This window comes from Protopterus annectens, chromosome 8.part1 (genome assembly GCF_019279795.1).
Source record: "Protopterus annectens isolate FY-2018-M chromosome 8.part1, PAN1.0, whole genome shotgun sequence".
Lineage (NCBI taxonomy): Eukaryota > Metazoa > Chordata > Ceratodontiformes > Protopteridae > Protopterus > Protopterus annectens.
In genome coordinates, this window is record NC_056742.1 from 263,704,286 (window position 1) to 263,726,412 (window position 22,127).

Below are 22,127 nucleotides of genomic sequence, written 5' to 3' on the forward strand. Positions count from 1 at the left end.
TAAGGAATCCCAAAATGAAGAGACAAGCGTTGAGACCTGAACGCAATTTATTTAATTTAAGCAGTAGAACAGCGTTTTCGCCACACACACTAGGTGGCTTCTTCAGAGGTAACAGACAAAAAAAAGAACACTCCTTAAATACACGGCTAATTAAAAGTAATTACTGTTGAACAGCAATTAAAAAGGGGAGCAGCCCCTTGTTTCCAATTAAATACTGCAGAGGTAAAAACCTTATGCAAGTCAAGTTTACCAAGCTCGGTTTAAAATGTGCCCATACAACATTTTTTCAACAAGCTCTTTATACTCTGCATAAATACAGTGTGTATAAAAACAGTATGTAAAACAAAAATGGCATATAAAAAAAGTGCCTGTACGTAAACAGAAAATGCAAGAGCTCCCATAATGTAAAAGTCCATCTATTAAAAAGCTAGCTTACAAGTAAAAGATGTCAATTTTATTCTATTTTTGTTTACTCAACAGACAATGTAAAATAAAATACACGATTCTACGAAAATTAACATACTAAGAAACAGCAACCGCCATATATGGTATATACAGTATAGAAATCATCATATTGGGTAATGTTTACAAAAAAGTAGGCCCACAATAACCAATCCTATCATATACTCTATGACAGGAAAGACATTCAATGGCGGGTACAGAAGTTGCATGATAAGTATCCACTAATGCAAAATAAAGCTCTAAACATTTATCTCATATACGATTTCAGTTTGAGATACGGGGCAATATTACAACTCTCATTTAACCCAGGTGGGTTAAATGCGTCAAGCCTAAGTTGCCAAAGGAGCTCACAAGTTTCAAGCATTATAGCAGTAGGGCCACCCCTAAAAGGTGATAGAAGATGGTCTATGCCCATAAAGGTGAAAGCATGCCCTGGAAAGGAACAAATATGCTTGGCCAATGCATTTTCACACTTCTTATTTTTGACAGCATATAAATGCTGGTAAATTCTGTCCTTAAATCTTCTATCCGTCTTACCGACGTAGAATACTGGGCAGCAAGTGCAAAAAGCAATATAAATCACGGATTTAGTATCACACTTAATCCTATGGCGAAGCGTATATTTCCTACCTGCTATGCAAAAAGTGCTACCAGTTTTGATATATGTGCAAAAGTTGCAAGCTCCACAAGAGAATGATCCATTAGATCTGGCACTAGACTCACCAGACGAACTCTGCAAGAGTTCTTTAATATTCCTACCCCTCCTAAACACAGAGCTGTTGGACATGCTACACCTAAAGAAATCCCAATCCCTCCAAGCTACACGCTCTAGGGACCTAAACCTTGTCACCACAACAAACAGGACATGCTGGAGGGATAGATTCCTGTCCCAGAGACTTCCCATACTCTGGAACAAGCTACCCATCTATGCCAAGCAAAGTTCTTCATTAGCACTCTTCAAGAAAAATCTTAATGAGTGGATGGGAAATAGGAAATACACCCCGGGGATCACTTCTGTGTCTCTGCTCGACAGTGGCACAGGAAAATAGCTTTCTTGGGTGGCATAAGCCATGGAACTTTGTTGGCTAGGTTTACGTAGGCCCTTGGGCCGATAGCCTAGTACCTACCTATGAACCTACCTATGGAGAGACAGCTTCTGACACAGTAAGCTGTAATTCTTTGACTAGAGTCTTCTTCTTTCGGCTTTTCCCAGTTAGGGGTTGCCACAGTGGATAATCTGTCCACTCATGATTGGCAGTGGAGTTTTACGGTGTTGAGTTGCCAGCCCAGCGCCCAACCTTCCACAGAAGTCACACACTCACACCTAGGGCCAATTTGGAGTGTCCAATCCACCTACTGCATGTCTTTGGGATGTGGGAGGAACCTGGAGGAAACTCACGCGACCACAGGGAGGACATGTAGACTCCGCACAGAAGGCATCGCAGTCGAGACTCGAACCAGAGAACCTCTTGCTATGAGGCGGCAACGCTAACTGCTGCACCACCGTGGCCGCCCAATTCTTTCACTAGAGTAATGTAAGCATTTGCATTCTTTGACAAAATAAGGTCAATTAGGAGGGTTGGAGGCTAAAATTAAAGAGGATAGGGGTCCCTTTGATAAAATCTGTTTGAACAGAGGAACCAGTCTGGAGTGTCCTCTTCCCCTTTGTTATTTGCATTATATTCAGAACCACTGGCAAAGAAAATAAGTAACTCAAACATGCAAGGATATAATCAGTATGGTAATCAAGAAAAGTTGGCTTTATTTGCAGATGACATTATTTTGTACCTGATAAAACCAGAAAAGGACAGTGCTGTGGAACATTCTGAGATAGTTTCAAGTCTTTTCAGGATACAAAATTAATGAAGAAAAAACAAAGGCAATAACTGTAAACTAAGTACCCACACACAAATTGGTTCAGCAATACTCATATTTATCAGGCCATGCTACAATGAAGTACTTAAAAGTATGGGTTAAAAAGGATTCTGTTATGGCAGCTAAGGAAGTATGGGAAGAGACTAAAAAGATGATACAAAAAACAAGAAATTGGAAGCTCTGTTTTATGGATATGGACAGCAGGACACAAGCAGTGAAAATGTTTTTAGTCCCTTTAGTTGTATACACAGGTCAAGCATATTTTTATTAACCAGAGAAGTTGTTGTGGATAGCAATTTCATAAAGAGTTAAAGGATTTTATCTGGGAGGGGAAGAGAGGGAGAGTCAAGTGGAATAAGTTAATATATCCAATACAGCAAGGTGGTTTGGGAGTACAAGATTTGAAGGAGTACTTAGAGCTACACAGTTACGGCTCCTACACATAGCATATGCAGAAAGCTATAATTAAAAGTGTAAAGGGATGTTTATGAATCGAGGGAAGCTCAAGAAATAAGGAGAGACTGGGATTTTGGATGCAGATACTTAAGGAAAATAACCTTACAGAATATTATATTCATAACATAGCAGAAAGTATTTTAAGAACTAATCACTCCACATGACATGGCAACAGCACAAATCATCAAACAATGAATAAACTGCCTTGAGCCAAAGACAGCCACTGGAAAATTAACCTTTAATGGAATGACCAAATGTAAAAACACAGTAAAATCCACTAGTTAAGCACTTTCATCCCAAAGCTTAGAGGGACTTCATCAGAACTGAATGTTGCATAAAAAAATACATGATAAAGCATTTCACTAATTACTTAATAGCACTCAATTATGTCAATTAAAACCTCCTATTAAAAGGGCCCACCCGAAAGGAAAACATCAACCCTCTATGAGCCTTAATTTTAAAACACAGTCAATATTTAGGTTTTCATTAAGCCCTGGATATACAAAGGCATTCAAGTGAAGCTGCCATTTTAATTCACAAACATCTAGATGCACTGATAATATTTCTCCTTGTATGTCTTTAACAATTTGCTGAACCACTGCAAAATAAAATCTATGTCCCTGAAATTCACTTATATGTATACACAAAACATTTGTGAGTTTACCCTTCTTTATATCTGAAAGGTGCTCATAAATTGTTTCACAAAATCTTCTTACAGTTTTTCCTATATAAAATACAAGACAGTGTAAACACTTAGCAATGTATACAACATTTTTAGTTTGGCAATTGAAATGATCCCTAATATGCATTTTATTTTTCCAATCTTTAAAACTTCATTAGTGGTCATAATATATGGGCATTGCCTGCACCTACCACATTTGAAATTACCCAGTGGTTTACTACTGGATCGTTTATGACAATTATAATTCATCTCTAACAAATTCTTAAAAGACAAATCTCGTTTAAAAACTATGCTTAGAGCCATACCTAAACAAGTCATCAATTCCTTTATCAAGATACATTAATGACCAATTTTTCTTCACAGCATCAACAATTTCTCTGCTGTGTCTATTATAGGTGGTGATGAAAGAAAAATTTCCATACTACTAACATGAGTACTACCACATGCATTGTTGTTCCCAAAATTATTGTCATCCATATCTAAAGGGGGCATATGGGGACAAAGAATAGGTTTATAAAAAATAAGTTATGTCTTACCATAACGTTCCATCTGTGTTGTTGATCTTCATCCATTCATCACGGATGGGAATCGGTTCCGTTCTTGGAACCGTGCCGGCTATATATCAAGCTCATGCCAGCCAAAAACTCTTGAGCTAAGCTTTTACCCATGATACCCTTCTCCCTGTTACCTCAGATCGAGTTTGCCCTTTATCAGTAAAACAGAGGCAGTTTCTGCGTAAGTGCCCTAAGAGAGCACTTGGACCCAAAGTATCCCCCAGGAGCCTTTGGAAGGGGACCGAGGGTGGGACGTGATGAATGGATGAAGATCAACAACACAGACGGAACATTATGGTAAGACATAACTTCTTTATCTGATGTTGTTACTCTTCATCCCATTCATCACTGATGGGACAGAGTCCCCAGCTACCTTTGTTCCCTGGGTGGCCCTCATGGAAGAATATTCCTGAGTACCATAGAGCCGAAGGACGCTCTACCCCTGGAGACCAGATCCAGTTTGTAATGAGTAATAAATGTATGAGGAGAAGCCCAAGTTGCTGCTGTATAGATGTCATCCATGGAGGCTCTAGAATGGAAGGCTACAGAAGCTGATGTCGACCTGGTAAAGTGGGCTTTGATTTTCTGTGCTATAGGCTTTTTCTCATTATGATAAATGTAAAGTATGCACTCTCTAAGCCATTTAGATAAGGTCACTTTAGAAACAGAATTTCCCATTTTAGGGCCAGTAAAGAAAATGAATAGTTGGTCTGATTTACGCATTGTCTTAGGCCTGTCCAGACAAAATCTCAATTGTCTATGTACATCCAAGAAATGCAGACAGTACCCACCTTTGTTAGTAAAATTCAGGAAGAATACTGGGAGGTCAATAGTTTGATTAATGGAGAAAGCCGAAATGACTTTGGGGAGATAGGTAGGGTTTGTCCGGAGTAATACTCTGTCCTTATGAAAGATGAGATAGGGCTGATTAATGCATAGAGCATGGGGCTCTAAAATATGTCTAGCTGACGTGATGGCAACTACAAAAAGGGACTTCCAAGATAAGAATTTGATGTCACATGTCGCTGCAGGCTCGAAGGGGGAGTTGAGTCAAAGACTGAAGAACTAAACTGAGGTTCCATGGTTCAATGGGTTGTTTTATAGGAGGTCTGATGTGAGACTTCCTTCAGAAAGGTTTTGCATTAACGGTGAGTAATCAGGGGAGAGTTTCCAAAACTGTTATGAAAGTTTGAAATAGCAGCTAGATGAACTCATATGGTGGAGTCTGAAGCTCCATTTTCGAAAAATGTTGATAAATAGTGAAGGACTACAGTGACTGGAACCAAAAAGGGATCTAGATTTCTTTTCTTAGACCAAATAGAGAATCTCTTCCATTTTCTAGATAGAGTTTTCTAGTGGATGGTTTGTGTGAGGCCAGAACAATATCACTTACTGGAGAAGAAAGATTATCCTGCCTGGCTATTAATGGAAGTGGAGAAACCAAGCTGTCATATCTTGAGACTGGTGAGGTTCGGATGACTCAACCCCTGGGGGTGAGAGATCAGATCTAGAGATGGATCCAGAATCCATGGTCGGCATAAAAGGTGAGGCCGGAGGAAGTGGAACCATATTTGTCGAGGACAATACGGGGAATGAGGATCACTTTGCTTTTCAACCAATAAAAGGTGAGGCCGGAGGAAGTGGAACCATATTTGTCAAGGCTAATAAGAGGAATGAGGATCACTTTGCTTTTCAAAAAAAGTGCTTTCTTCAAAAATTGGAGAATCAGAGGAATGAGGGGATAGGCATACAGAAGTCCCGTGGGCCAATCGTGGATCACAGCGTACATCGGAGACTCCCCCTGCGGGGGAATTAGGGTGAAATAGCTGCTGTATTTGTGGTTTGAGGGAGAGGTGAATAGGTCGCAGCAAGGCTGACCCCAGCAGCTGAAATTCTTTGCCACTATGCTGGGGTTGAGGGGCCACTCGTGAGGCACAAGAATACATCTGCTCAGCTTGTCCACAATCATGTTGGAAACCCCCGGGATATGCATTGCTATCAGAAAGTGGTTGGAAGCGATTGCCCACTGCCAAATTCAAATGGCCTTTTGACATAAGGGTTAAGATTTGGTTCCTCCTTGTTTGTTGATATACCAGACTACCAACATGTCTGACTGAACTGCGATCGTCCCAGAAGGAAGAACAGATTGGAATGCTTGCAAAGCTAAAAACACTGCTCCCAGTTCTACAACACTGATAATGCAAGTTGGCCTCTGTTGTGGACCATGTGCCTTAGACTGTCATACCCTGAAAATGCCCCCCTCACACTATCATAGGCTCATAGGTTCATACTAGGCTATCTGCCCTAGGGCATTTATAAGCCTAGCCAGAGTATGTTTGGCTTTCGCCACCCATTTTAAATTAATTTTGCTATGCCCTTTTTCGAGGTTAGTATACTGTGCCTCTGTTTAACAGTGACACAGAAGTGATACCCGGGGTAAACCTACGATCTCCCATCCACTCATCAAGACTCCTCTTGAAGATAATCAATGAGGGACTCTGCCTAACCTGGACTGGGATTTTATTCCATAGTGAAGGGAGCCTCTGGGTTATGAATCTGTCCCTCCAACATGTCCTATTTATTTCAGTGCTGAGGTTCAAGTCTCTCGAGCACGTAGCTTAATGGGATTTGGATTTTCTGAGGTGCAGCATGTCCATTAATTCCGGGTTGGACATGGCTTTATACGTCAGGCACAGATCGCCTCTGAACAGGCGGTATGCCACTGAGTAGAGCTGGAGTTTCTTTAACCAGGCAGCATATGGCATCTGTTTGAGCCCTTTGATCCTCTTGGTGAGGTACTTTTGGGGTCTTTCCAGTTGCTGCAGGTGTCTGGTAAGGTACATCCCAAAAGGGGCATTGTACTCAATTATGGGCCTGATGAGGGATGAGTAAAGAGGCACGATGACCTCCCCTGATCTAAATGTGAATCCCTTCATGATTAGGTGGGCTATATAAAATGTTTTTCTAACCACTTTGGCCACGTGGTTGTCAAATGAGAGATTGCTATCAACTTGGGTCCCCAGGTCCCTAATTACTTCTTCTGTACTTAATGGATTACCACCTATGTGTTAATTTGTGGGCACTTTGTTTTTGCCAAAGGGGATGACTATACACTTTTTGGCATTTAGCTTGAGGCCATGGCTCTGGCACCAGTTGTCTGTTTCTATGAGGCTCTTTTGGAGGATGCTTGTGTCGGCTGGAGAGTCGATTATGGCACACCGTTTGCAGTCATCTGTGAACTTGGTCAGCCACAGTCCTGCCATGTTGGCCTGTACCTCTGAGAAATATATACCGAACAAGAGAGGTCCCAGGACTGAGCCTTGTGGGACACCACTTGTAACTGGTTTGGAGTCTGACATGGCTCCAGCAATTCTAACCATGTGGGTTCTGTCCTTGAGCCAGTTTGCAATCCATCTAGTAACATAGGGGTTTATATTTAAGCTGGTGAGCTTATCTATAATGCCTGAGTGGGGTATTGTATCGAAGGCTTTTGCGAGGTCCAGGTAGGCTGTGTGGACCACCTTCCCCTCGTCAATAGCCTTGGTGAGTGTTTCAAAGAAATCAACCAGGTTTAAGAGGCAGGATCTGCCCTTAACAAAGCCAAACTGGGTAGGATCCAGTGTCTGTAGGTCCCTAATATCTTTATTTATGAGGTCCATGATGATCCTTTCCATAGCTTTGCAGACCAAGCTAGTCAGGCTTATGGGGCGATAGTTTCCAGGATCCATTGAGGCAACACCTTTATGGAGAGGGACCACTGTTGCTGTATGCCACTCTTTGGGCACATATCCTGTAGTAAGGCTGAGACTGAACAGTAGTTTTATGTTTGGGTTTAGCTCTTCTTGGAGTTCATGTAGGACGCAGCCCGGGACACCGTCTGGTCCATTGATGCTGTGTTTTTTGCTTTGGAGAGGGCGGCTCTTACCTGAGCATCTGAGATGTCAGGGGGGCAGCACTCTGCTGGGATAGATATTTGCCCTTTTGGTGGGGAGGGAGAAGTTTGCGCTGAACCTGTCAGCTAGGATGTTGGCAATGTCTGTGGGTTCGGTGTATTTTTTGTCATTTTAGACTAATTCTGAGCATATCTGGGAATTACCACCCAGGTTCCTAACATAACTAAAGAAAGCCTTGTGATTATCTTTAGTGTCCTGTGCAATTTTTCTCTCGAAGCTGGCCTTAGACAATTTTATGAGTGCCCGTAGTTTTTTGCTAATACTGATCAGTGATGCCTTCCCTTTTTGGGATTTTGCTCTATCATTTAGTAGCTAACTCCTTCTATTGTATAGTTTGTTTATGGCTGGGGTCCACCAGACAGGACGTCTGCCTTTGGAGGATTGGGTCTTGGTTTTATTTGGGATCGTATGATCCATGCATTCCTGAAGGTGTTCATAGAATGCGTTTATAAAGGATTCTGTGGTCTGGGCCGTATTTTCCACAGGCCCGGGGGCTTTGAAGGATTCCACCTCGGTTTTGAGCAGTGTGAAATTTGCTTTAGAGAAGTTTTTCACTGTGGTTTTCTGGGCAGGGCGTGGGGTCGGGATGTGAATATCCAGTGATTAGTTTATGGTCTGATCTTACCAGTGAGGGATACACTTCTGGTCTGGAGCATAGAGCCCCCATGTTGGTGATGATCAGGTCCAGTATGTTTTCATCATGCTATCAGGGAAGCATCCGTGGTAACAGTGGCCTTGGGTGGAGAGGGGTGGAAAGGGCAGCTCCAAAGTTCTGTCTCTGGCCTCATCCACCAAAACAGGTTCTGTTTGCAACAATTGGTTATTAGTACCTGAAAACTGTGGGGGTGACGATTTGAGAACCACTGAGATAACAGAAGCCATTGAAGTATGCTCATATGAAGTTTTGCGAGAGGCACTATTGGTATAGCAGCTGCCATGGTTCCTAGGAGTTGAAGGACTTTCCATGGTGAGACTTTGTTGTAGCAGTGTATCACCCGGAGCTGAAGTCTCAGTCTTTGTAATCTGTGATGTGGGAGAAATACTAAACAGGAGCGGGTGTCAAAAACTGTTCCTATGAATACTATGGACTGGGTCAGAGTAAGATTGAATTTCTCCCAATTTATCGTTATTCCCAATAGTCTCAGTAGAGCAAGAGTGTAACTCAAGGCTGTTATCAATTGATGCTTTGTGGGGGCGATTAGAAACCAATCGTCCAAATATGGAAACACCGGAATCCTTGTAGGCTCAAGTGAGCTGTGACTACTGCCATGCACTTGGTGAGCACTCTGGGGGCTGTAGAGAGTCTGAACGGCAGAGCACAAAATTGGTAGTGACTGGCTGCTAGCCAAAAGTGAAGTAGTCTCTGGGAGCATTTGTCCATTCTGATGTGATAACATGCATCCTGGAGATCCATGGAGCACATCCAATCGCCGTTTCCCAGGAATGGGAGAATGGACTGAACCATGACCATCCGGAATTTCGTTTGGTTGAAAGATATGTTTAAGATGCTGAGATCCAAAATTGGTCTCCAGTCCCCTGTCTTTTCTGGCACCAAAAAGAAACTTGAGTAGAATCCTGATCCGCATTGGTCTGGTGGAACTGTTTGGATGACTCTTTTTGACACGGCTTTTTTATTTGCATAGCTGCTTCTTCCCTTTGACTGGGTGGAACGTCGGGAAGTTGTGTAGGAGGTTTTGGGTAAACATTGAGGGGAATAGTGTAGCCTCTGGTAATAATCTTCAGCACTCAACGGTCAGACGTTACAGACTGCCAGGCAGAGTGGTGCAGAGAGAAATGTCCCCTGACTGCTTCCAAAGGAAAGCAATCGGGCTTGCTCTTCAGGAGTGTTGGTAGGGCTGTCCAGAAAAAGAATCTCTGGGTCCCTGGTTACGCAGGCCCCCTCTTAATTCTGGTGGATGCCAAAAAAAAAAGCAATTACTAGCAAGCGGAAATCAACGTCTAAACCAGCTGTATTAGAAGTAGTAAATATTGTAGCAGAGATAAAATAAGTGGAAGTGGGATCTTTAGAAAAGGATAGGATGAAATTGTAAAGAAAAAATGGGAGGAGTTTAAACAATGCATGCAGAATGTTTTGGAGGAGGAATGAGGTTCAAGGGTGGATAGGAACTGAATGAGCTATGTAATGTTCGACTGATAATGACTGTATAAAAGATTATATGTGATTAATGCTTGCAACTGAAAATCTCTCAAAATGGTTTGTTTTCATTTATATAAATGTACGATTACCTATGTCATAAATGATAATTTAATAAAAATGTTTCTTGTTTAAAAAAAAAAAAAGCTTTAGCCTGATCTAGATAGGAGGTGTGTACCATCTTACCTTTGTCAACTGTTATGGTGACTTTTTCAAAGAGGTCCACCAGGTTCAGTAAGCATGACCTGCCTTTGACGAAACCAAACTGCAATGGGTCGAGTGTTTAGTGGTTCCTAATGTCCTTATTTATTAAATGTATGATAAATCTTTCTGTTGTTTTACATAAAAGGCTGGACAGACTTATTACCAATTACCAGGGTCAGTGAAGGGTCCTTCCTTGTGCAGAGATTTTCATAGTCTTCCACTATCTTAGCACAAAGCTTGTGTGGAGAATGAGATCCTCCTCCTTCCTATCTGCAGTACCATCAGGGCTCTGTCTTAACTCCTTTGTTCACAATTTATTTGCTTCCATTTCTTAAGGGAGAAGGGTCTAGCATGCAACTGTTATAGAGAGGATCCAAAGATTTAACCTTCTGCATTTTATTACTAGTTGTTTTAACTCGTGTACTTGATTGTGGGTGTGTGGCTTTTAACTCTGTGCATTTTTTTTTAAAAACCTTTTAATGAAAGTGAAATGCAGAACCTCCTCCAGGAACTGACAGGAGTTCGGTGCTTCTCATATACCATCCACCCAAAAGCCAAGATGAAGTAGTGAAGTGATATAAGTGAACTATATATATGAAAAAGGGGATCAAACAGAAGGGGGTGACAGATCAAAGAATTAGCTGAATTAGCTGAAGAGCTACAGATCCCACAGGATGACATGGCAAATGTGCATTACCAGCTGAAAACCCAGAGGCCATACCATCTTGGTTGACCCATAATCTGTGGAAAATCAATACCTCTAAAATAGAGACCATGCCAATTCATACTACCTTGACAGATTCTCATTCTGCCACCCCCTCCTTTCCCAACTTCATCTTGTATGATGGCAACAAGCATGAATTTGTTGATGAGGTACATGACCTATGTATAAATTCTTTACTGTAAGCTGACATTTTGGTGCCATGTGTCTCCTTCTACAGATTTACATTTCCATACACTAAATAAGTCATGAATTAAGCACTTACTGTCTCAGGCTGACCTCTTGGTGGTTGGTCATGCCTTTGGTCTCCTCTAGACTAGACTACTGTAATGACCTGTATCTAAAACCACATAATACTGAGCCTAACTGCTTACAACTGGTGCAGAACTCTGCTACTGCTAGGCTATTAACTGCTACATTTCATTACCGGCATATTTCACATTTTCTGCACAGGATGCAATGGATTCCAATTCACTATATAATTACTTGTAAGACAACTGTTCTTTAATGACTTGGGTCCCACCAATATGAAGGAGCGGGTTGTACCATTTTGTCTCTCACAAGTGTTGCATTTTACCTTCCAGGGGCTGTTGATGATTCAATACATGATCATAGACATTTCCAGAGTCTGCTATTTTGTTTTTCAGACTGTTTACCTGAGCAACTTACTGTCTCAACTGATTTGGGAATGTGCATCTTAGGACAGTTTTCAAAAAACACTACACCCCTATCTTTCTGATCAAACATTTTACAGGACGGGAAGATCTTAAATAATTCATTCCAACTTTTGTCCAAATTCGACATACTGCATTTTATTACTAGTTGTTTTAACTCGTGTACTTGATTGTGGGTGTGTGGCTTTTAACTCTGTGCATTTTTTTTAAAAACACCTTAATGAAGGTGAAGATGCAGAACCTCCTCCAGGAACTGACAGGAGTCGGTGCTTTTCCACAGCTCTCATATACCCCAATGCCAAGATGGGCAGAAGTAAGTGAAGTGATATATGCAACATAACTATGAAAAAAGGGGGCCCAGATCAAACAGTTCTCTGTGACAGATTAGAATTAGCTGAACGCTTAGCAAATGAGACAGTATCATCAGACACTACTATGTCCTCATGGAGAACCTCTTCCATCTGACAGAAAATAGTTGTTTGCTTGAAGGCTTCTTAGAGACTTTAAGTAATTGTAACACTCCAAATATAGCTCAAGTAGAAATGACATCAGGGAGAGTAAAGGAAGAGCTGAGCTCAGAAGGAGGGCTTGCTAATCCAATCTTGAGGTACGTCTATCAGGTACCACTAGAGTTTTCAGTATAATTTTCAGAGACTAAAACAATACCATTCGTGCAGATCTACTAGACCTTGCTGAATCCCACCACATCAAATGCATCCTGTCAATCTAGCTGAACTGAATACTGTAGTGAAAAAAAAAGACTAATACCCAGAATAAAGTCTTTAACTTTAATATTTAGACAAAGATGCAAGGAATAGAGAAATACAATGACCTTCTCTTTAAAGAGTTTTTGCTGGGGAGGTTCAATCTTTACTCTCATCATGCACATTTCCTCAACTTAAATGTAACATGACCAAGGTGGCACTTGCACAAGATAAAGGAATATACTTTAATCTTTTATCCAAGATAATACAATTTTAATATTGTTATACTTAAGTCTGGGGGTGGAGGATAAAGCCCCACTTGTTGTTGCAAGGAGCCTGATCCCTGCAAAAAAACTACTTTTCAGGGACTCAGATTAGTGTGCACACGTGCTATAAATGGTTGCATACCTCATTGATTGTAGCACTTTGGAACTGGCATACATACATGGAGGAGGAACTTGCCATTACTGGATCATACTGGGTTACAGTTTGAATAAAAAGATAATGAAAGAATCGCTAATATATTACAGTGCTGGAAAAACAGTAGCAGGTAGCATCTGACATTTGCCTGCCTAAAACAATTCCAGATTAAAGTCAATTCACTCAAATATAGAAAGGTAGCATATGATAAACTAGGATTCAGAGACTATAAAGATAAGCCAAACAATGAAAGTCCTATGTTATTACCAGACGGCCGTGGATGACATGTCAATAGACATATTTAAAGTAGGAAAGTCTGAATAGCTAAACTCCTGATTTAAGAAGACCAAAAATATTATTAGGTATTGCATTAGAGTATAACTGGAGAATTTCTTAGAAATTCACTTATTTTCAAAACGGCTGCATATTGAGTCTCTGCAGACTCCAACACACTTCCAGGAAATATCATTACAGTCTGTTTATTAAAAGGAAGTTGTGTACTCACCATTAAAGTTCCATCTGTATTGTCCATTTTCATTTTTTCTCAAATGTTGGGTTCGGATCCGATACTCGGATCAGACTTGGCCATTACTAAAACTTGTGGTAACCAAGAAGCTCTCAAGTTTGTCCCCTACCCATAATGCACCAGCCCTAAACTACCTCTGATCTTGTTTAATGAATTTACCAGGAAGGGAATAATTAAAATGCAACTTAAAATTGCATGTGTTCCATAAAGGAAGAAACTACATCTGGAGCTCAGTATAAAGGACAGCGACATTCCTTCCAGGACTCATTCATCCAGAAGTTTGTGAACAGAAGGGATGGGGGCTGGTGGGTGGGAAGTTGAGGAAGAATGAAAATGGACAACAAAGATGGAACATTATGGTGAGTACATAACTTCTTTATCTGATGTTGTCCATTTTCATTCTATCCTTAACTATTGGGACAGAGTCTCCAACTACCCACAATACTGGGTGGACTCTAAGGAAGAATATTGCTAAGCAGAGTTGAACCAAATGATGCGCCACCCTTGGAGAACAGATCCAATTTGTAGTGAGTAATGAAGGTATAGGGAGTAGCCCAAGTTGCTGCAGCAGATACATCATCCATGGACGCCCTGGATAAAAAAACTAAAGATGTTGCCATGAATCTAGTTGAATGAGCTTGTACCAGTTTTGGTAAGGTAATATACACAGTTTGTTATATATAAATGAAATACAATCAGTTAGCCATCTGGCTAAAGTTACTTTTGAAGCTAGTTTACCAAATTTTAATTCTGCAAAGGAAACAATTGGATTGTCTTTCTGATCTCTTTTGTTCTATGCATGTAGAAACGGTAATTGTCTGCGAACAGCCAACAAATGTAACATGTATTCGCCTTTGCTTGCAAAATTAGGAAAGCATACTGGCAAATTAATGGACTGATTGATATTAGAGTCTGACACCACCTTGGGAAGGAAGGAGGCATTTGCCCATAGTGTCACACTAGCCTTGTGAAAGATCAAGTATGGAGGTTTTGAAGACAAGGCTTGAAGCTCTGAGATTTGTCTAGCAGAGGTAATTGAAAAACAGTTCTAGTAGCTATTAAGACACTTCAGCTCACATTTAGCTGTTCGTTCAAAGAGGAAATGTATTAACGCTTGCAGGACCAGATTAAGATCACAGGGGGGAGTAAGGTCTTTAAACAGGGGTCTCAAAAGCAGAGTGCATTGCGTGAAAGTTCTGCACAATTTGAGAGAAGCTACTGAAGAACCTTCACACCGAATGTGGAAATTTGATATTGCTGTTAACTGAACTTTAATAGTTGAGGAACTAGCTCCTTTCTTTAAAAAGTAAAGCTAAAAACTCAAGTATGTTGTGTACTGGAGCTGAAAATGGGCCAACACAACGTTCTTGTGCCCAGTAAACAAACCTTTTCCATTTACTTGTACAGAGTTTTCGTGTTGAAGGTTTATGGGAAGATAAAGTACAAGTCAGACAGGGGAAGAGAGCATCAGTTGTCTGGCTACTAATGGAACTGGAGAAACCAGGCTGTCAGCCTGTGATTTGAAATGACTCAATGGATCATGCCTGTCGGGTGAGACAGGAGGTCTGGAATCGGATCCAGAATCCAAGGTTGGCAAAGTAAATGAGGCCAAAGGAAGGGAAAACAAATTTGTCAAGGCCAGTACGGTGGAATGAGGATGACTTTGCTCTTCAACCTGGCAGTTTCTGCAGAAATTTTGGGACTGGTGGGTAGGCATAAAGAAGACTGGGGGAGTGGGGGGGCAATCATGAAGTAAAGCATCACTCTGTGATTCCCCCTGTGGGGGGATTAGGGCAAAATAGCTACTGCATTTGCTGTTTGGGGGGGGAGCGAAAAGATCACAGCAAGGCTGGCCCCATCGACGAAAAATCATTACCATCACTTTCATGTTGAGAGACCACTCGTGAGGTAGAAGAATGTACCTGCTCAGTTTGTCAGATATCACACTGGACTTCCCCGGAATATGTGCTGCTATAAGAAAATGTTGGATGAGCTCTCCCATTGCCACACTCCAAGTGCTTCTCGACACAAGGGGTATGATCTAGTCCCTCCTTGTTTGTTGATGTACCAAACTACTGACATATTGTCCATATAAACTGCAATCATCTCTGGAGGGAAAGCAGTCTGGGAAGGTCTGAAATGCTAACAGCACTGCTCTCATCTCTAGGACATTTACATGCAAAAGTTGGCCTCTTTGGGGGACTAACTGCCTTGGACCATTTCCCCCATAAAGTACACCCCCCCACACACCCCAACTGGGAAGCATCCATAGTCACTATGGCTATGGGCTGAGGGGGAATGAACAGATGGGCTTAAGAACGTGGTGTAATTGAATTCACCATCTTAGATCTCTCTTACATGTCTGATGATTCGTATCTGAGTTGACATGGATTTGCAGAGTATCGACCATTGTGTTATTAGCATCCACTGGAGAAGCCTCATAAAATCTGGCTAAAGACACCAAGGCTATTGTTGCTGACATTGATCCTAGAACCCGAAAGGCCAAGCAGGCTGAAATTTTGGTACGGGAGATTTTGTTTCTGACTTGTGATCTAATAGCTTCACTACCCCCCCAACAGTACAAACTATCATTGAATTTGTGTTGAAAATTGCTTCTATAAATTCCAAACTGAGTTGGCTGTAGTAGAGACTGGTCATAATTTATGGTTATTCCAAGATGAGTACAAGTCTGAAGAACTTGATCTCTTGCCCCTTATCAATTGATGCCTGGTCAGTGTGCTAATGAGACAGTCATCTAGATATGAAAATACCCATAATCCTTGCAGTCTCAAGTGAGCCGCTAGTACTGCCATGCATTTGGTGAACACCCTGGGGCTGTGGTGACACCAAAGGGCAGAGCTCTGAACTGGTAGTGACTGGCTCCCAGCCAGAAGCGTAGATACCTTCTGGATCGTCTGTTCATCTTTATGTGATAGTACGCATCCTAAAGGTCTATCGAGCACATCCAGTCATCCTTGCCCAGAAAGGGGAGAATGGACTGAATCCTGCAAAACTTAGTTTGTTGATCTGACTTCTTCAAGTTGCTGAGATCCAAGACTGGTCTCCAGTCTCCTGTTTTCTTTGGCACTAAAAAGAACCTTGACTAAGTTCCAGATTCTATCTGGTCTGGTGGGACTTCTTGGACGACTCTTTTCTAGCAGCTTTTGTACTTGAATTGCTGCTTCTTCCCTCTGAGTGGAACATCGGGGATTTTTCTTGAGATTGGAGGTGTGAGGGAAAAGGGTATTACACAGCCTCTGGATATAATCTTCTGCACCCGCATATCTTTTGTTATGTCTAGCCAGGCTCTCTGGTGCAGAGATAACTTGACTCAGACTGCCTCCAGAAGTGGACAATCAGGCCTCCTTTCAGGAGCGCTGGTAGGGCCCATCAGAATAAGTCTCTTTAGAACCCTGTTTTTTCCAGGCCTCCTCTGTCACTTGGGGGGGGGGGGTTCCAAGGTAATTGGCCATTAAGAATTACCCCCAATGCCCCTAAGGGAACTTTCTTCACGTGTGTCCTGGAAAGGACCCTAGGACTTCCTGAATCACATTTTCCAATCACCTCATTGATTCCTAGAAAAGGATCTTTGAAGGGCTGAAAAAATTTATGCCCACTGCAGACAGGGTCTTTCCATCCTTCTCACATCTGGATAATGTGTCCTTCACTTTGGGGCCAAAGACGTGCCATCAAAAGGAGCACTGACGAATGAAGACTTGAAGGGCTGTGCAAAATCACATAAGCGCATCCAGGCATTTCTCTTAATGGAAATGCCTGAATCCGCTGCCCGTGAGGCGCCTTCGGCTGCATGCAAAATAAGCCTCATGGAAGAATTTGAAAAAGATTGCAGGGTGACCAACTGAGAAGCCATTCTGCTGAAATTGATCCAGAGAGGGTATTTGACTGTTCCTTAATCAAATCCCTCTCCAATACTGTAAAATGTGCCAAATAATTAAGTGACCTTAAGGCGAAGGTTGTTGAAGCATAGACACTCTTCCTAAACCTGTCCATTGTCTTGGACTCCCTGCTAGGGGGATGAACATTGGAATTCTGTTCTGCAAGTTTCTTTTTGGTGGCAGCCACCATGACCATGGCATTAACGGGCAACCCTTTATCCCAAAACTCCTTCCCTAAAGGTGGTGCCAGAATCTTGTCCAGTCTTCTGGGTATTTGTTCAACTGTGTCAAGTTCCTTCCACATCCACCGAGAGACCAAATCAATAAGCTTGTTGGCAGGTAAAGTAACCCAGGAGGTAGATAGGCCAGTACCGAAAGCCAAGCCTCCAGGAATGTAGACTCCTTGGATGAAGGGCTCCTGGGTGTGCAACCACCTTCCCTGTTTTAGGATCTCAAAGATGTCCCCAAAGTAGATGTCTTCAGGAGGTGATCGTGGGGACCCGTCACCTTCATCAAAGTCAGTATGCTCAGTGACCAACTTTTGAGATGAGTCCAAATGCTTCCTCTTGCACTTCTTCCTAGGGACCTCCTCAGTGGGATGCTTCGGGGAGGTATTGGAAGAAATTGTAATGCCCTGCTTGGAAGCCTGGGGGTCTCAGACTGGCTGTCCCTTTGGTAAGGAATGATGAGACTCTAAGCAAAGAAACATCAAGGTAGAAGGTTGAAGACCCAAGGGGGTTGGAGCTGTCCGTTCTGCTGGAACAGAAAATATCATCTTCACAACCTCGAAGGCTAATCGCCCCAGAGACAGAGAAAAGACCCCAGCACCAAGAAGATAAGCTTCTGGGCTGCTGAAAGTAATCGCCCCGAGGACGAAGCCGGAGGCGAGCTATCCAGTGCTGAGGCTCCAAGCATAGAGATGGTTCTGACAACTACAGAGTTGACTCCAAAGCCTCGGATCAGACAGGGAATCTTTGGCTCTGACAGTCCTCTGGATCCAACTGAACGAGAGCACTCAGAGTAAGCTTTGGTTCCAAAGATAAGAGTATCTTCGCATCTGAGCCAGACAGATCTGGAATGCTCAGATCCAGTGACGCTGGAGCAACTGTAGGAAGCAAAGGAGGAAATTGAAGTGGGGGAGTAGCTGAAGGACAGATCTCCTGTCCTGAAGGGGCAGGGGCTGATAAGACACCCATCTGAATCTGTGCTAAGAGGATCTTTCACAACCTCCTTTCCACATGTTTCTCCATTAACCTTCTGGAAGAAACTCTCAAAACAAGAGATGACGACCTGGAATGGCAACATTCCAAAAAGAGTGAGGGCATGCTGAAGGTACTGGATCAATGGATGGCGAATATCTTGTCTAGGGAAGAGCTAGAGGACTGCAGGCAGTTGGATCTGATGACTTCTTTGTCTGAGCCATCACTTTTTTCTTTCTAGGATCCGACGGCGAGGAACTTTTGGATCTAATCAGATCTAGAGTGGACCTTTTCCTAGACGGCTTCAAAGCCAGGGTAGATGAGGTGGATGGTTTCAGAGATGAAGGCTTCAATTCTTTACTTTTGGGGGAATGAGCCCCAGATACTGCCTCTCCAAAAGCAGAACACAATAATCCTTTCAATCTAAGTTTGCTTTTTCTTTCAGCTACAACCCTAGGGTTAAAACCATGGTAAATGGAACAATCTTCTTGTAAATACATTGGCCCCAGACAGTAAACACACACAGTGTGGGCATCAGACACAAAGTTTGACCACGCACTGAACAGGCTTTTAAATCCAGTGGGCCCCCCCCCCATAAGCTTGTCAACTGTAACAAAGAAAATATAAGAACATTTTTTTTTTTTTGTAAAGACAGAAGGTAGGAAGACAAGACTATTAACAATGGTAATAAAAAGGCCACACCAAGTGTAGAAAGGAAAAGAAATGACTAACAATAGTAATTTAAGCAGTACACACTATAGGATAGTCAAAAAGAAAGGAAACTAAAGTTACTAACTATGACAATGGAATATATATGATGTCAAATGAAGGTAGGGACAAAACATATTAGAAAAATAATAGAAAATATAGGGATTTATAAGATAATAATCACTTATCTTAAGAAGCTCAAGTGCTAGGTCAACCACATCTTTCGCAGAAAGCGGCAAACGCTTTAAAGAAGCTTAGGGTTGGTGCATTATGGGTAGGGGACAAGCTCGAGAGCATTTTGGTTACCAGGAGCTTTAGTAACAGCCGAGTCAGATGCGAGGAATGGATCCGAACCCAACAGTTGAAGACAGAATGAAAATTGACATCAGATCTTTTCTTTCCTACCCAACACAAGAAACTCATTACACCTCCACCTACCATTATTTCTAAGCATATGCCTGCTTTAATGTATAACAATACTTCTCTCTTTCCTCATCAACTCATAACTCAGACTTCAAAATGTAGTTTGTCCCCTACCCATAATGCATAATATCTGGCATGGCTTAGTGATAAATCACTTTGTGCAGGGTCCTGGGTTCGAATCTTGCTGAGGCTGTTTATTTGGAGTTGGGAGGGTGGCCTAATGGTTAAGGTGTTTGCCTTGCAAGCAATAGGTGCAGGGTTTGAGTCTCACAGGGGATAACTGGCTAGGCTTACAATGGCTCACAAGGGCAGTTAGCCTAGTACTAACCTAGAAACCTAAAAAGATAATCAATAATAGCTGATTAAAAGTACATACTGACTTATAAATCCAGTACTTCTAGAAGATAGCCTCTGGGATGCAAAGTGACCCTCCCAGCAAAGCAGACTACGGATACAATGATCATGTCTACAAAAGCTGCCTGCTGTAGAACATTACCTCTATGAAACAATCCAAACAATATCTAGATAAGACAAAATAATTCTTCTGTACTAATAAAAATACAGTCTCCTACCTTCAGATACTGTGGCGGCTCAAATGGAACGAGTTCTGTCAGAAATTTCAAAAGGAAGATCAAAGATTTCTTGCTACTACCATGATAACCAGTGGCAATACCAAAAGAGACCTTTGAAAGAAAAAAAAAGGATTATTAACAATTACATGAATGTGTATAAATGAAGTATACATGCAGAAGAATAAAACATGAAAATGTATAAATCCATTTTGTTGCCTGGTTCAGGGTTAGAATTACTTAAAATTCTCCAAAAGCATACCTGGTGAAATAAACAGTAGTTCTTACCTGTTTATTTATTTAACATTTGTTATCCAGGTAGGTGAACAGGTCCAGGCACCCCTTTCAGTCATGACCCAAGCCAAAGAATTATTTCCACAGAAATTTACATAAGCTTTGGCAATAACATAGTTGTAACTATAGCTCAGTACTGAATTTTTATTTAGGCACACAGATCACATTGAATTTTCAGGTAGGTGTAGGTCATTACTGACACAGCAAATTTAGATTACAGCTAATTTGAAAATAGGCATTTCAATGAATATAAGATTTGAATTAGTATTAAGCAAGCAAATGGAATACATAATTGCTCCTTGCATTAAAGATTTTTTGAAGTCCACATCTCTGAAGCACTTACAGGCAGGCAGCCCCCCCCCCAATGAGATAAGTCCCCCTCCCCCAAGAGACAGGTTTTTTTTTTAGTCGTTCAGCCTTTTGGTGAAATACAGTGAGACAAAGTTGCAAAAATGAAATACAGGTATAGGTTTACAGAACTGAGATACAGGGTGGTGTTAAAAAAGATGCGTGTATAATGTTCGCTCTTTCTATACATACATATATATATATATATATATATATATATATATATATATACATATATATATATATATATATATATATATATATATATCCTGGTCTATGACAAAGTAAAGTCCCACATCATTGAACACTGAACATTCAAAATAACGAATCCGCACAACACCAAATGTCAGAACAATCAAACATTACTCTACAACTAAATTACACCACAAACAGAATCTTTTGTCGAGGGCGCTACCCACACCTCCTGCTAATGATATATTCTACCTTCAAGACCACACCACAGCTTGGAATGGACATGACTCCTGTTAGAAAAATATGTATTAATGTGTGTATTAGTAATATGCTTAGTGCATTCAGAGCTTAAAAGAGTTAACACATTTATTCTATTTCATACTGCATAAATCTGTACAAACTGCAGTTACTTTTTAACCTTGTGCTGTCAGCTAAATCTTGCTTGTGCCTTGGAAATTTACTGAGAAGCAGATGATTTCTGCTTACGTTAGGAAAATAATGAATAGAACAATACTGCTTATATGAAACTCAGACAAGAAGTTCCACTGTGCTATGAGAAAATACACAGCTGTAGAAGTAACAGATAATTAGGACAAAGCCTGCTTGAAAATATGAACTGCAATCAGCATTTGCTTGTATCTGTACCATGAAATGTAACACTGTACAATAGAGGCTTGTAAGCGAAGTACTGGTCACCAAGGCCAGGTTGTTTTTCTAAAACGTTTCTCACAAATCTAGTCATGTCAGCAGAAAATCTGAAGTAACACCTGCTGTAGTACTATGCTTAAAGTTGTGTTTGATTACGTCAGCTTAGAAGGCCATGTCTTGTAAAACAGTATAAGAATGAACATACTTCCTGTTAGTAGTTAGACAAATCCTTGTATTTGCATGCTTTTGTCTCCTTGCTGCAAGTAAATTAAAGTGCCTTAACTGAACCTTACGTGTATTGGTCTTTGAAGTTTTTTTCTTTGACAGATTGGTCCTTCGGACCGGAAACCTTCACTTCGCCTTGGATCAGACAGGCCAGGTGGCTTGAAACCGTACGGGGAAGAAACCACATCGGTTCTTCTTATTTGAAAAGTCCTCCGACTGAATTGTCGTACAAAAGAGGC

At 41.4% G+C, this 22,127-nt stretch overlaps 1 protein-coding gene across 2 annotated transcripts in view; it reads right to left on the reverse strand.

The window, feature by feature from the left end:
- FANCA (FA complementation group A) overlaps positions 1-22,127 on the reverse strand; it is a 2,214,801-nt gene that overhangs the window by 1,484,934 nt on the left and 707,740 nt on the right. For both annotated transcript variants that reach the window (XM_044081851.1, XM_044081852.1), the window contains exon 16: positions 20,185-20,295. In XM_044081851.1, the coding sequence (XP_043937786.1) occupies positions 20,185-20,295 (111 nt within the window). The remainder of the gene's footprint in view (positions 1-20,184; positions 20,296-22,127) is intronic.